Here is a 15,919-nt window from a genome sequence, read left to right as displayed (position 1 = left end):
CAGCAGGTAATAGCAGCACATTCATTTCTGATCGTTTATTCCAGCTCTAGCTGTAAACTACAGAGCGCAGGCAGCTCCCCCTCTGTCCAAATGTGCTGGAGTTCCTCCGACCATAACTGGCGCTGTAGCCACAGGGGCACACTGGATCCTGGAGACTGCAGCGCTTTCCTCAATGTCCGACTGCCAGTGGGGCGAACTTTGACCAACCACCAAAATTATTTCGTAGCACTTACTGTCACTTTTGTTTTTAAATATATATATATATATGTGTGTGTTGTTTTACATGAAACGAGATGTGGTTTATTTATTTACTAAGTTGGCTGTCGTTGGTGATACAGATATCTTTCATCACACTAGCAATTGGTGAGTTTACTTTTTGAAGTTGTTAGCTACAGTAGCTAGCATCGCCACATTACCTTCTTTCACACCCAGCCTATCGATGCATGCCAATTCGGCCTGGGCTCAGGGGTGCAAGCAAAGTGACAATCAGCAATGTGGCAGAATACACTTTACTAACTTGCCAGTTGGGATAATAGTAGAAATGTAGTTAACAATGCTAGGCACATAACGTAGCGTGGCAAATTCCCTACAGCTAGTGTGTGAGCTAACAGCCAACTGGGTAGCTAACGTTAGTTGTGATTCACAATCCAACCAAGAGAGTTAAGCAAATCTACTTGTTTTCAGGTGCAAAGTAAACTGTAATCACTACAGTAATATATTGGCTCACCTGCGGCGTTTCATCTAGCCTGCAACTGGTGACAAACCTTACCCAATGTTAACTACTATTGCTGGGCCATACCTATTGCTGGTTGTTGTGCAAGGGGCTACTAGTAACTAACTAGTAACTAACTAGTTAGCGAGTATCTTTACCACAACACTGCTATTTACATAATCGCAAACTAACGTTATTGGAAAGCCAATCGTATAACGCAATAGTTGGATAGAAATGTCTGGCACGTAACTGTTCGACGGGTGCCCTAATGCTACTCCTATATTCCAAGCAGCGGAGTTGAGTGGTCCTAAATCCCACTTTCACACCGCCCTATTCATCGAAATCGCAATTTAGCCAACACTCATCTATTTTTGTGACTACCTGGACTTACCATTTCGTTTTTAAGTATTGAAACCAAACCATGTGATTTCGTAATTTCAAATAGGCTACATGTCGTATTAAAGAGCATATACAGTGCATTTCCACATTTTGTTACATTACAGGTTTATTCTAAAATGGATGGGGGGATCCTCATCAATCTACACACAATACACCATAATGACAAAGCGAAAACAGGGTCTTAGAAATGTTTACAAATTAATTAAAAAAACATCTTATTTACATAAGTAATCAGACCCTTTGCTATGAGACTCGAAATTGAGCTCAGGTACATCCTGTTTCCATTGATCGTCCTTGATTTGAGTCCACTTGTTGTAAATTCAATTGATTGGACATGATTTGGAAAGGCACACACTATATAAGGTTCCACAATTGACAGTGCATGTCAGAGCAAAAACCAAGCCATGAGGTCGAAGGAATTGTCCGTAGAGTTCCGACACAGGATTGTGTTGAGGCACAGATCTGGGGAAGGGTACCAAAACATTTCTTCAGAATTGAAGGCCTGCAATAACACAGTGGCCACCATCATTCTTAGATGGAAGAAGTTTGGAACCACCAAGACTTCCTAGAGCTGGCCGCCCGGCCAAATTGAGCAATTGTGGAGAAGGGCCTTGGTCAGGGAGGTGACCAAGAACCTGATGGTCACTCTGACAGAGCTCCAGAGTTCCTCTTTGGAGATGGGAGAACCTTCCAGAAGGACAACCATCTCTGCAGCACTCCACCTATCAGGCCTTTAAGGTAGAGTGGCCAGACGGAAGCCACTCCTCAGTAAAAAGGCACATGACAGCCTGCTTGGAGTTGGCCAAAAGGCACCTAAAGGACTCTCAGATCATGAGAAACAAGATTCTCTGGTCTGATGAAACCAAGATTGAACTATTTTGTCTGAATGCCAAGTGTCATGTCTGGCACCATCTCTACGGTGAAGCATGGTGGTGGCGGCATCATGCTATGGGGATGTTTTTCAGCGGCAGGGACTGGGAGACTAGTCAGGATCGAGGCAAAGCTGAACGGATCAAAGTACAGAGAGCTTCTTGATGAAAACCTGCCCCAGAGCACTCAGGACCCCCGATTGGGGTGAAGGTCCAACAGGACAACGGCCCTAAGCACACAGCCAAGACAACGCAGGAATGGCTTCGGGACAAGTCTCTGAATGTCCTTGAGTGGCCCAGACTTGAACCTGTTTGAACATCTCTGGAGAGACCTGAAAATAGCTGTGCAGTGACCCTCCCCATCCAACCTGACAGATTGCTCCGCTCTGCTCACATACTCTGATTCCAAGGACCAATGTTTTGTTTAAAGGTGAATTGGCTCTGGAAGCCAAAACAGCCAAATACTCCCCTCTGTGTGGGAACCCTAACCATATAAAGGTGTGTACTAATTTAAATAGAAAAGTATTTCGCGCTGATATGAAGATACACTCCTTATGCTTCCAAAACCGTACCGCAACCGATGCATGTTTAACTTTCGGGAAGATACTATTGACAATATTAGTGATATGGGAAAAAAGTCGATAGGTAGATATCGGGATATTACTTTTGATGATCGCAATACCTTTTAGAATAGTGAGAATTGCAATACATATCGCATCGGCACCTAAGTATCATGATAATCTTGAGCACCCTGGCAAATCCTAGTCAATAGGCGCTAAAGCAGTTAGTGTGTATGACTGAATGGGGTAGAAGTCATCTGGCTTATGCCCTTGTTTAAAACCAGTCTACTGGGCTAGTAGGTTTAGCTGTGCAGATGGGTTGACAAATTCTACACATTTTTGACGTGTTAAATGCATGCGCATCTGTAAACTTAGAAGATAATACCAGTTTGAAAGTCGAGTGAGTGAACTTTTGTCACAGGCTGTTTTATTTTTATCCTAAAATCCAATCTGATTGGACAGCTGTCACTTATTGTCCGGCATGTCTATTTTAGCAACTAATGTCATCAGCAATGATGTACTAATCACCAATAACCGGTAAATTAACATAGTCCATGTGGATTTAATGCGAATGTGCGTCAAAACAGCTCTTGAATCTCTTGTTCAAACAGTGAGTGAGTTTGCACTGCAGGCAGTGAGGTGGTAGAACGAAGAGAGAGAGAGCTGTCTGATGCGGGATAATAAATAAATAAAAATGTCTGCCTGTCATGCCTCGCTATGAGTTTCACCGGCACTTGGGCATAGGGTTCAAAAGTGCACTCTGTGTGTTTAGAAGGCCGGGTGGGCATGGAGTACTTTGCCTTACGTGACGAGATGCAGATCCTTCATGTGTGTGTGTGTTGTGTGTGTGTGTGTGTGTGTGCTGTCACCCCCTTCTCTTTGACGTAATTGTTCTGACTCGTTTTAGTGCTTTTGCCTCAAGTAGCCTTTTCTGGAAGCATGTTAGTAAATGTCTGATTCTGTCTAGGCTACCTTCAGTTTTTCAGGGGTTATTTTGGGTCTTGTGTATGTGTTTGTTTGTGTGTGTTTACTGCCGTGAATGTTGTTTACTTATTCATCAATCGATCTCATCCCTTGTATGTCACAGTGCTGTCTATGGACAAGCTGGTAAATGCATTTTGTTGGTTGTTTTTATTTTATTTATTAGTACGTCTCTCCCCCCCCCCCCCCCAGCTGCTGGCCTGTATTATTTGGCAGAACTAATAGAAGAGTACACAGTTGCCACTAGTCGAATAATAAAGTACATGATACTGGTGAGTAGTTTCTCTTGGATGATATCTAACACAGTGAATTTGACCAATCATTTCCCAGAACACTTCGGCCTACAGTGTACACATTCAAACTACCTCTCTACAGTAACCGATCAGTCTTACAGCCTAAATATCTTGGTCACCTACTTGTACATTCATCTCTTCTGAACAACTCTCCCCTTCTCCCCCTTTTTACTTGTTAGGTGACCCAGTATTCCCATATGTCCTAGGCCACATTCAAAATGTTGCACTACTTTGGTCCAGAGGCCTATGAACAAAAATGTTGCACTATATGGTGAATAGGCATTTCAGATGTGTCCTATACCGCAGAGGGGAGGAGTACTACTAACACCCCTCCTCTGTGTACTGTACTTTAGTTCTCTACAGGTGTGCTGACGGGCCTGTACCTGTTTGAGGGCTTCCCATGGCTGATGATGGGCTGTGGTCTCTTCACCAACCTGGTGTACTTTGGTCTCCTGCAGACCTTCCCTTACATACTGCTGAGCTCACCCAACTTCATTCTCTCCTGTGGTGAGCATCAGAGGCAGGCAGCAGCTGAGGCGGGAACAAGTGTACAGTGGCGATAGCTTTCTAGATGTAAACGCCAATCGATAATATGCAGGGCCTGGAGTTTCTTCCCTGGTCATGTGGCCTAATTGAACTGTTTAAAATACACTATTCATCCCTCCTACATCTTTGTCTTTCTCCCCCCCCCCCGCTCTCCCTCTTTCTCTCAGTATTGGTGGTGTTGAATCACTACATGGCTTTCCAGTACTTTGCTGAAGAGTATTACCCCTTCTCAGAGGTAAGCCTAGGACGCACACACACACACACACACACCTCTGAGGTAAGCCTAATCTGTGTTGATTACTCCTGAGCTCTTATGAGCAAAGTATTGCAGGGAACATAATCTTTTATTTACTTAGCAAATTACATAATGGAACTATATGAGTGATGGCTCAAACACTCAGGGTTGGGTAGGTTACGTTCCAAATGTAATCATTACAGTTACTAGTTACCTGTCCAAAATTGTGATCAGTAACATCATTTATGGATTACACCAACTCAGTAGCGTAATCAGATTACTTGCAGGTACTTTTGGATTACTTTCCCCTTCATAAGAAGACAGTTAAAAAAAATAAAAATTATCAGTTACTCCCCAACCCTGCAAAGACAGTTGCGATGTGTAATGGGAATATTTAAACTGAATGAAGTTAATATTCAAAGACCGAGGAATCACTGATTTATCATTGTTTTCTCTCAACACTGATTCTGTTGTATGTGACAGTCACTGCTTTTTCTTTTGCCCTTCATACAAAGCCTCTCAGGCCGGTGTTTACAGAACAGCCGTCTGCCGATTAGGACCTAGTAGTCATAGGCTATATGTTTTGCTATGATCAGGAAAAACTCTGAGCCCTAGTCGTAAACTCTAAAGGCAGAGTATTTCCTTGTCAGGAATCACTCCTGGCCCTGTAGCTCCTCTCTTCACCTCTTTCCCTTCTCAATTCCATATCTTCTTCTCCCTGAAGGTCCTGGCATACTTCACCATCTGCCTGTGGATCATCCCTTTCTCCTTCTTTGTGTCGCTATCGGCGGGGGAGAACGTGCTTCCGTCCACCGTGCAGCAAGGAGGTGAGCTCTTCAGGCGAAGTCTGAAATGACACCCAATTTCCTGTGTAGTGCACTGCTTTTGACCAGAGCCTTATGATACGGATACTTAGTCCTGTTCAGTAGGGAACACACTTAATTACAATGGAAAACGTTTACCAGGAAAGTACGTTTTCCCCTATATAACTAGTTCCGTTAAATGTTGTTTTGTCCCTGCTGGACCCCACCCAGATATAGCACGTTCAGGTACCATTCCCCCCCAGTTGTTCACCTCTTAGCCAACCAGGTTCTTTTACTAAAAATGATTTAACTCTCTTTCTCAACAACTTATCTGATTAGATAAATTCAACACATTTCAACTGTATTTTTCTCCTCTCTTTCCTTCTCTAGATGATGTGGTCTCAAGTTACTTCACCAAGGGCAAGAGGGGCAAGAGGTCTGGCATCCTGCTCATCTTCTCTTTCCTCAAGGAGGCAGTGTTGCCTAGTCGACAGAAGATGTACTGAGGCTCTACTCGGGGGGGGGGGGGGTACAAGGGTATATTTGGGAAGGGACGAATGGAGAGGTGGAAGAAGAGCTCATCGTAGCAGAGCAGACGAGAGCTTCCCGTTATTGCGACGGACTAGCAGCAGTGTGTTTACAGAACTTGTACATCTCTCATAGTCGCTCTCTTTCTCCCTCTAGCGCTGTCTGCATCTGAATTGGCACTCCGTTGCCTATATAGTGCACCATATAGTGAATAGGGTATCCATGGTTGTCTGTGATGATGGTGACTGCAAACAAAGAACTGAATGCCTCCCTGGCTCCTGTTCTCTAGCTACAGGAGGTGTCTCAAATAGGCTCTCTTCTGCATCAGACTATTCTGTTCTGTTTAAAAAAAAAACTAAAACCAGTGTTTCTTATTGGACAAGTTCATGTTGTCCCCTCTCGGTTTTAGTCAGTTGGAGGTGGAGGACAGGTTGAAGGGGGGAAGAGGGCAACAGGGTTGGTGTGAAATGAGGCCTAGACCAGATCACTTGTTTGCGTCCCAAAGGTTACCCTATTCCCTACATGGTGCAGAGTCCCATGGGCCCTGGTAAAAAAACGCATGCCCTATGAAGGGAATAGGGTACCATTTTGGGAAGCAGCCCTTGTGTTGTGTGCTGGGTCGCTAACTCCCTACTAGTATGGGGTCGCCTACTAAGCCAATGTTTGTACGTGGCCGCATAGGAACAAATGAGTTTTTCTTTTGTACTGTTCCACAATCATCAATGACTCCATGGCTCTCAAACTGCTCATTCTCTTGAGCCAATCAAAAGAAGAAAAAGAAAGCTTAAATAATACAAGTGATTTTTCTTTTGTATGTCAATTGATTAAAAAAAAACAGAAACAAATTAACATGCCCACGAATACTTATGAATCTGTGATAAGGTAGTTGACGCGCAATCATTTTTGTACGCTTGTTATGGGTGAATCGGGTAAGTTTGGCGAGAGAAACTGCTAAAGTGATGTGTAGCATTGCTATTAGAGGCAGTTATATGGTGTGAGACTCATCACTGACTGTGTGGAAGATAAATGGTATTTTCGCTGGGGTATGGAATTATTGGATCCTTTGATAAAGATGAGCAACAAAAACTAAAGTAAAAAATACTAATAGTGAGCTAAAATAATGTGTTTATACTAGATGATGTGGTCTCATTGTTTGACAAGTAACACAAAAAAATTATCACAATTATTGCACGCCCTGCTTTCAATACTCCAGCACCCTCGCCCTTTGCGTGGATAATGGCACAGACTTTTTCTAAATGTTTTATGAAATTGGAGAACGCATTGGGAGGGATCTTAGACCATTACTCTATATAGAATCTTTCCAGATCCTTGGACCTCTTTCGTCTGCGCTTAAGGACTACCCTCTTCAATTCAAACCACAGGTTTTCAATGGGGTACAAGGATCTAGTATGGGGTACAATGATAAAATATAGATTTTTTTTGTGGTCAATTAACAATTTCTTTGTGGATTTTGATGTGTGCTTGGGGTTATTGTGTTGCTGGAAGATTAACTTGCTGCCAAGTTTCAGCCTCCTGGCAGAGGCAAACAGGTTTTTGGCTAAAATGTCCTGATACTTGGTCAAGTTTATGATGTCCTTAACTAGAGCCCCAAGACCAGTGGAAATAGCCCCATAACATCAAAGATCCACCACCATATTTTACAGTAGGGATGAGGTGTTTTCTGAGTGTATTTTCATGTCATCTGACCATAGCAACGATTGGCGTTTACTAAACGGCGTTGGCACTTGAATTTGAACTTGTGCTATGGTCATATGACATAAAAAATAGAGCTCTTTGGACACGCCCACCAGCGGTGGGATTGTCCTTCGAAAGAACAATCATCCCTACGGGGGAGGATCTGGAAAGATTATGTATGGAAGAATGGTCTAAGATCCCTTCCGATGTGCTATCCAATCTCATAAAACATTTTAGAAAAAGGCTCAGTGTCGTTATCCTCGCAAGGGGAGCGTGCTAGGGTATTGGAAACAGGATCCAATCATTTTGACCCCTATATTTGTGGTGTTGATTTAACTTGTAAAACAAAATCTTTCTCTGAGCAATTGTATTAGTCGTAATAGCCTCCCGAGTGGCACTGCATCTCAGTGCTACTGTAGAGGCGTCACTACAGACCCTGGTTCGATCCTGTATCACAACCAGCCGTGATCGGTAGTCCCATAGGGCAGCGCACAATTGACCCAGTATCGTCTGGGTTAGGGGGTCGGCCGTCATTGTAAAATAAGAATTTGACCTTAACTGACTGTCCTAGTTAACGGTTAAATAAAAAAATTACTAATTTACAGTATATTTTATACACTTTTTTTTGCTCATCTTTATCAAGGAATCCAATAATTCCGGACCCCACTGTCAGACTTAATCAATGATTGGCGATGAGGCAGTTAACATTTTACATTTAAGTAATTTATCAGACTCTCTTATCCAGAGCGAATTACTAGGGAGCAACTAGGGTAAAGTGCCTTGCTCAAGGGCACATCGACAGATTTTTCACCTAGTCAGCTCAGGGATTTGAACAAGCAACCTTTCTGTTAACCTGGTGTGAGACTCAATTTGTGAACGGTTATGTAGAATTACTTTCCTGGGTTGTGTTCACTGGGTATGAATTGTTTAAACACTTCTAAAAGAAAATAAGCGTTGTTATTGGACTTGTGTTTAGTAATTTCTCCGTTCCAAAAAATTGATCTCCCGCTACTGAACTGAACATGACCCTGCTTTTGCAAAGTACTCTATATTGATTGTGTGCTTTCACTATACGTGTATGTTCTGGGGCTAGCATCATTTGGGGGGGCGAAAGGTTGAGCAGAGGTCAGGACATGCCATTGCTGTGGTGTGAAGTGATTCTCAGGAAGTGTGAGCGTTATGATGACAAAGTAAGCGGACAAAACCACAACTCCCACCTCCACCCCCTACCTTCTTTTGACAAGCTCTCACCTGCAGACCCAGACTAGACCCTGAGGGAGTGTCATCAAGACAGCAGGCCCCTGTTTGTGACAAGTGACCCAGGTTACTGTGGTCTCAGCCCTGTGTCACCCCTCCCTTACCTTCACGCAGGAGACCGAGGAGCTCCAATCACAGAGAAGTAGCTGGAGACTGGTGAACTCAGCTGTTGTTCCACTTATGTATGCATAGCCAGTTTGACATTGGGATGGGGGAGCCCTATAATGACACGAAAGCACTTAATTGGGACAGCAAGCCCAGAGTGGAAAGTTACAGGGTAGTCCTTATTTCTCCTGTATTCAACAACATACATAGATAGTCATATACTAATTACAATACCCATTTGTAACCATTTTCAGGGGGTTAGCTCTGACATTGCCAAACAATCCTTGTACGCCTTTCATAATCTCTGACAATTTTTATTGGACAAGAATATACAGTATTAATGCCACCAGTAATGCTTCTCAAATATCACACCTTTTAATAATAATAATAAAAATACTCCTGATATGCAAAATCTATGTTTTGCAGAACACCACTGTCCAATCACCTGTGATGCTTGGTGACAGTAGAGTCTTGGTGCTTGGTCACAGTAGAGTCAGTACAGTGTCTCTACAGTGTAAGACTGGGAGAAAGTGGATCTCCACCACTCCTTAAAGTAGAAGTTGCCCCCAACCACAGATCTAGGATTACCCTACCTGCCATTCTAACCTTAACACTTAGAGGGATGAAATAAATCTGACTCAGGATAATTGGTTAGGGGCAACTTCTACCTCTCCATCCAGTCAGTAGTGGCCAGGCTCCAGCTCCTCAGCCAGGTGCATGGCCACCTCTGTCCAGGGAGAGGTGTTGGGTCCTGGGGAGCAGCCGAGGCGCGGCAGATCCAGCACATGGTTGGGCTGGAAGTGGTTGGGCGAGGCAATCCTTGATGGGAAGGCAGCAAGGAACAGCCCCCTCTGGAGGACATCCCAGGGCAGGTTGGGGACCGACTGGGGGGACCCGTCCCACTTGGCAGTGTACTGGGGACGTCCATCCCCATGGGCCCTGCAGAGAGTTATGCTGTGCCTCAGGTCGGGCTCTGGAGGGGACCTCTCGGGCTGGCTGCTCAAACGCACCCCCTGGGGCCGGGAGACAGAGGCCGGCGGGGGTTTGGAGGGGTTGGGGGAGATGTTCCAGGCCTCCCGAGGAGGGGCCCCTGGATGCTGCCTGTGGCAGACCTTGGTCCTCTGGCTTTGTGGCCTCTGGTCTGGGGAGAGACAGTGGGCGTGAGCCTGGTTCCATGTGGCCATAGGCTGGGCCCAGAGGAGGGGAAGGCCTTTTTTATCGGCCCACGCCGTGACCTTCTCTTCCATCAACTTCTGTCTCCCCACCTGAGGGAGGTCACCATAGAAAAATGGACACGGAGGAGAACCAGGTAACAATCGTTAGGAAAAAAGTAATGATTCCTTTTTGATTAAATTCAAGCGTTTGGACATTTTAACATAAATGACAGTGTTAGATCTATGTAACTCATGAGTAACTTCCTATCAGTAAAATGTTAACAGTAATAATAACTGCATTGTGTTTTTCCACACAGTAGAGTAGACAAACCTTCTCTATGTTCTCGGCCCTCCTGTGCATGTTGAACAGGTCCTGCCGAAGGTTCTGCAGCGCCTTGCGCCTCTCCATCTCTCTTTTCTTCTCGTTCTGCCACATAGAGTCCTTCAGAAACCTGGCCACAGTCAGTCACACATACAGTCAAGTAAAGTGTCACTTCTGTTAAGAAATAAGCGGAGTAAACTCATTGTCATCTGATAGGGGGCGCCACTCCTAGACGCCACTCAGCTGATCTATGAATATCTCTCTGACATGGCTGTATTAACTGGTAAGTACACAACTTGTTACCCCCACTACTACACCAAACCTTTCAAACAAACACACACATCTCTTTCTCTATACCTCTATTTCTGTCTTTCTTTCTCTCGCTCTCTCTCACACACATACACACACCTGGCGATCCTTCTGTGGCACCAGATGCGTGCCAGTTCCAGAGGTGTGTGTCCTCGGTTGTCTCGTGCACCAGTGTCTGCCCCCGCCTGCACTAGAGTCTTGGTACACTCCCACAGGCCCTCGGTGGCAGCCAGGTGGAGGGGTGTCAACCCTGTGTCAGTGGCTCTGGAAATGAACCAATACACAGCTCTCTTAAAGTACATCATTACCACCTTCTTCATCTTCACTGTCATTATCACCATCATCGTCATTATAAAGGTAACGCTCATTATAGACATTGGGATAATGTTGTCAGAGCAAGAGATGATGTCGTACACGTTTGGCAGGGCTCCATGCTCCAGTAGGTAGGTGAGGCAGGCATGGGAGTGGGGTCTGCTCTTGGCAGTGAGGACCATGTGGATGGGTCTGCGGCCCAGGGGGCAGCTGGCGTTTATGTCCACCACTTGGGATGCCAACAGCAGCTTCATACACTCCAACTGCCCGTGTAGGCCGGCCACATGGAGCACCGTCAGACCCTAGTGTGTATGTACATATAGGTATGCAGGCGAGCACTGTGCACTCAGACAGGCACAAAAGGGCACACAAGTGCAGACGGATGGACACACGCTCAGACAGACACAGACACTCAGCAGGTCAGTACAGCCACAGATAACATGTTGGAATGCATAAATATAAACAAATGACTAGCACTTCAAGAGATGGGGTTATTGAATTGACATCGAGTCAAGCTGCCAACACAGTGCTTTGATTCACCTGTTTGTCGAGCTGCGTTGGGGACAGCGCCCGCTTCAGGCTGAGTCGCAGCCAGTCACGGTCCCCGGAGGTGGCCGCCTGGAACATATCGCTGTCCGGCGGAGCCTTCACCAACCGCCGCACCAGCACCACCCCACCACCAACCCTGGGCTTACTGGAGGAGCACATTATCCAGTCACTCAATAACAACAATCAGTCCAGGAACAGGTTGAGAATAGGAATAAAAAAAGTTCGTCTTTAGTTTTTCAAATTATAGTTCGATAGTTGGAAATAAACTAGTAAACCCAGGCTCTGGTTAGCCTAAACGTCTGCCAGCATTAAGGCGACTCCTTGCTATTGGGCGGTGCGCAACCACTAGGCTAGGCTACTTCAAGTTGCGCTATAACTTCTGATAAATTACAGGCACAAAGGCTTGGCTACAATGTTACAGTGTTTCAACGGGTTAAATGTATAGCTACAAAGTAGTCTAGCAAGTCCGGATACAATTTTACCACATAGTAGCCATCTTTAGGTCGATAACTTTCCGCGTTTGTTTATATGTTCCATGGTTGCTATGGTTATTCTTCATATTGTTCCACTGTTTTTAAGCACAACAACTCAACAAAAAAATATAATTAATTGTATTTATATTACTCAACAACCCAAAACAGAACATTGCAACAGAACGATGCATGACAGATAGACACTTTCCTATTTAGAATCCATTTGATTCGAACACTTACTTTATCTTTCCAGAATTCAGAAGTTGTCCTTGTAAAAGAGAATTAATTGAAAACATGCGCATTGTTAATGTTCCAGTTCAAGAATATAGAAATACTTTCGAGTTATAGCCCATGGCTCATTATCGCAGTCTAGTGTGGAAGGCAAATAAATTATGTCAATTTGTGTGTGTGTGTGTGTGTGTGTAGAGGCGTGGCCAAGAAACCCCTCCGGTAGAAGGAATCCGGGCCTGATCCTATTGCTTCTGTTATTGTTCCTCACTCACGTAGCCTACAGACGACTGTGCTTTGTTTTGTAACGGCTATGAAATGTGTTGAATTAAACAAATAGCCCAGTTCACAGCAAAGGCAGTTCTAGCATACTTAATATATACATATATATATATATGTATGTTACTGATAATATAATAATAATAATAATATACGGTGTATATATATATATACACCGTATATTATCAGTAACATACATAGTCTTACATCATAAAGCATTTTCCCCATTAAAGTGGTCATCATTTCAACACCGACCTTCCTATCAATGTGGTAAATCGTTTCAATAGAGGCCTCTGTTTTTTCCCTTTAATGTCTATGATAAGCCTACAGTAGGCTATGACATGACATGATACACAAATCTGGCACATTGGCCCACGTGGAATTTGTCTAATTACTAGCCCAATTAACAACATCCAGGTCAATCTAATCTAATACCAGAGGCCTGAGTGGCGCAGCAGTGCTGCGCCACTCACTGCTTCTCAGTGCTTCTCAGTGCAAGAGGCATCACTACAGTCCCTGGTTCAAATCCAGGCTGAATCACATCTGACCGTGGTTAGAGTCCCATAGCACTGTGCGCAATTGGCCCAGCATCGTCTAGGGTAGGCCATCATTTTCAATGAGAATTTGTTCTTAACTGACTTGCCTAGTTAAATAAAGGTAATAAATAAAAAATCCCCCTTTTGCCTTCATGAGGTAAGATGGAGTGTCTCCTGTCATGATACTGGGAAATGGATACTTCCATAGAACCAATGGGATTCCTATAGTTCAAGCCAAAGCCCTGGGCAGAGGCATTGACAATGCTTTGGCTGGAGCATGTGTTGTCATTGACCGTGTATGGGTCTGAGGTTTCAGAGCAAAGTAAGTATGAAATCGGTCGATTCTGTATGGAACCAGTATTGGAGGCCTGCCTCGCTGAAACAACCTGGACTCAGGGGTAGACGTAACATAGTAAACAAAAATTTGAGACACCCAAATGAGTATGGTCTGTTATGTTTGGTATGGTCCATCATCTATTTCATATTATGAATTCTAATTTGTTGTGGGCAACTTTAGCTTGGTGGCTAATGTTAGCCAGGCTAGGGATTAGGGTTAGGGGTTACGGTTAGGGTTAGGTGAAGGGTTAGCTAACATGCTAAAAAAGTATTAAGCGGTTGCTAATGAACTAAATGCTAAAGTTATCCGTGATGATATTCAAAAACGCAACTTTTGGCTGGCTAAAAATTTGCGTTATATGCCTACCATCCACCCCAACCAACCAACCAACCAACCCCCCTCCTTTCATTTTAGTAACCTTCTGTCTTATGTAACCATACCAAACGTAACACTAAGTGTCCCAGATTTTCATTAGCTATGTTACGTCTAGTCTGTGATAGCAGGCTGGCTGAGTATGTGACAGGAGAGGACAGTGGTGTGTGTGTGTGTATCAGTGGAGGCTGCTGAGGGGAGAACGGCTCATAATAATGTCTGGAACGGGGCAAATGGAATGGCATCAAAGACCTGTAAACCATGTGTTTGATGTATTTGATACCATTCCTCTGATTGCGCTCCAGTCATTACCAAGAGTCCGTTCTCCCCAATTAAAGTGCCAGCAACGTCCTGTGGTGTGTATGCATGTGTGCGATCGTGCGTGCGTGCGCACGCGTGTGGTGATATTCTCTATGTTTCTGTGTGATCAGTGCTCTCATCAGAAGGGTTTCCTAGTCTGATCATTGATTATTGACCGAGTGAACTCTGCCTACACCCGGGAGAGATGGACCTTGGTTAAATCTGATAATACTTTGCAAAGTATGTGTCATGGCAATACTGTACCTTCACATGAAAACTGATTGCTCTACTAATTCACTTTTGTTTTAAGTAGGCCTGTCACGTGTATGTTCCCCTGTCCAGTGATACCCACTCAGACGAAAGACAGCCTCTGCATCTCATACTTGGTCAGGAGAAGCCATACTGTATGATCTACAAAAATGGAATTCGATAGATACCTGTTCTAGGAGTTCTTAGAATTCTATTTAAATGGTAGAATCCAAATTCTATTTCTATGGTATGAGTTACTGTGTGTTGTGTGGTTCCAAGAGTTACTGTGTATGGGATTGACTGTCGTTCAGTACAGGTTCAAGGTCAGGCCGGAGATGGTTTTGCTCCCAGCTTGACCCTGGAGTCTGCCTGCCAAATGCATTCCTGCCTCAGTGACTTCCCTAGCCTGTCCTTGGCCACATGGTGGGGGTCGTGTGGAGCACTTAGTGCAGTGTGTGTGTTTGTGCGTGTGTATGTGTGCGATGTTGTGGACTCATGTTTGCTCCTAGCAGAAGTCTCTGGACAGAGACCCTTTCATACAGTATGTCAATTTCTGTTTGGCTACACGGATCAGATGCTTGCTTGAGTGGTGTGTGTGTGTATACGTGTGTATGTGTGTGCGTGTGTGTGGATGACAAACGTTTCAAAGCCTCCCTCCACTGACTATATATATAACCCCAGCAGGTTGATTTCTCCAACACTGTCGCACCATTAGATCTGATCTGAGCTATAGTTACAGCTTAGCAAAAGGCCCATCAGAGCTGTTCAACCCTGCTTAAGGCAGGAGTGAAAATGAGCTCATGTCCTCAAAGCTTGAGAAGCCCGCAGTGGCCAGCTGTGGTGCTTTGCCATTGGCTCCCCCTTTTCATCCGATCACCAGTCTGGTCCCTAAGAGGCGGAGTTCTGAGCTTTGGGTGAGATCACTGAGTGAAGATCGGCCAATTAGTCATTCAAACTCAACATTAAAGCAAATACTATGGAGTCAGTCCGTGTTCATGCAAACACGTTTAATCACACACAAACAGACTCAGTCCCCTTCTCATCCCCAAGCACTCATGCTCTCACTGCTGGTCCATTTGAAAAACACAAAGCCAGTGTGGAAATATGACTGCTGTGAAAAGATGGGCTCCAGCATAAGGATGTATTCGTGCTGATGTGGAGAGTGAGAGCTAAAAAGGACAGGGAGGAAAAGAGAGAGAGAGAATGACAGTGAGAGATGGAGAGAGAAAGAGAAAATGAGAGAAAGAGATAAAGAGGGGAGAGAATATGAGAGCGAGATAGAGAAGATGAAGAGCGCTTCATAGGCCTCACAGCGCCTTCATATTTTATGAGCCACCTCGTGAGGACCTCATGCCCTGGGGGCCTCTGAGCTATGTTAGTGTAAGTGCGCTGATGCCCTCGCTCCTCTCTCTAAATTGTTCTCTCTCTATCTTGTTCTCTCTCTCTTTCTCTCTCTCTCTCTCTATTGCTCTCGCTATCTCTAATCCTTCTCTCTCTCTACCCACCCCCCCCTCTA

General features: G+C 44.6%; 2 protein-coding genes across 2 annotated transcripts; one reads left to right on the top strand and one right to left on the bottom strand.

Annotated features, from left to right (window-relative positions):
* The first annotated feature begins 143 nt into the window (after positions 1 to 143).
* Positions 144 to 8,569, top strand: LOC109896949 (protein TEX261). The gene is made up of 6 exons (XM_020491417.2): positions 144 to 363; positions 3,714 to 3,793; positions 4,168 to 4,321; positions 4,528 to 4,595; positions 5,320 to 5,422; positions 5,789 to 8,569. Exons 1-6 carry the CDS (start codon positions 294 to 296, stop codon positions 5,902 to 5,904), a joined length of 591 nt encoding a protein of 196 aa, XP_020347006.1. The 5' UTR covers positions 144 to 293; the 3' UTR covers positions 5,905 to 8,569.
* A 712-nt stretch (positions 8,570 to 9,281) lies between these two features.
* On the bottom strand, positions 9,282 to 12,523 carry ankrd53 (ankyrin repeat domain 53). Its single transcript, XM_020491415.2, has 6 exons — positions 12,343 to 12,523; positions 11,621 to 11,774; positions 11,183 to 11,382; positions 10,868 to 11,032; positions 10,469 to 10,589; positions 9,282 to 10,248 (listed from the first exon to the last, which is right to left on the bottom strand). Exons 1-6 carry the CDS (start codon positions 12,402 to 12,404, stop codon positions 9,664 to 9,666), a joined length of 1,287 nt encoding a protein of 428 aa, XP_020347004.1. The 5' UTR covers positions 12,405 to 12,523; the 3' UTR covers positions 9,282 to 9,663.
* Between the last annotated feature and the right edge of the window lie 3,396 nt (positions 12,524 to 15,919).

This window comes from Oncorhynchus kisutch, linkage group LG9 (assembly GCF_002021735.2).
Source record: "Oncorhynchus kisutch isolate 150728-3 linkage group LG9, Okis_V2, whole genome shotgun sequence".
NCBI lineage: Eukaryota > Metazoa > Chordata > Actinopteri > Salmoniformes > Salmonidae > Oncorhynchus > Oncorhynchus kisutch.
The sequence above is the reverse complement of the archived record's forward strand: the minus strand, read 5'-3'. Positions and strand labels throughout refer to the sequence as shown.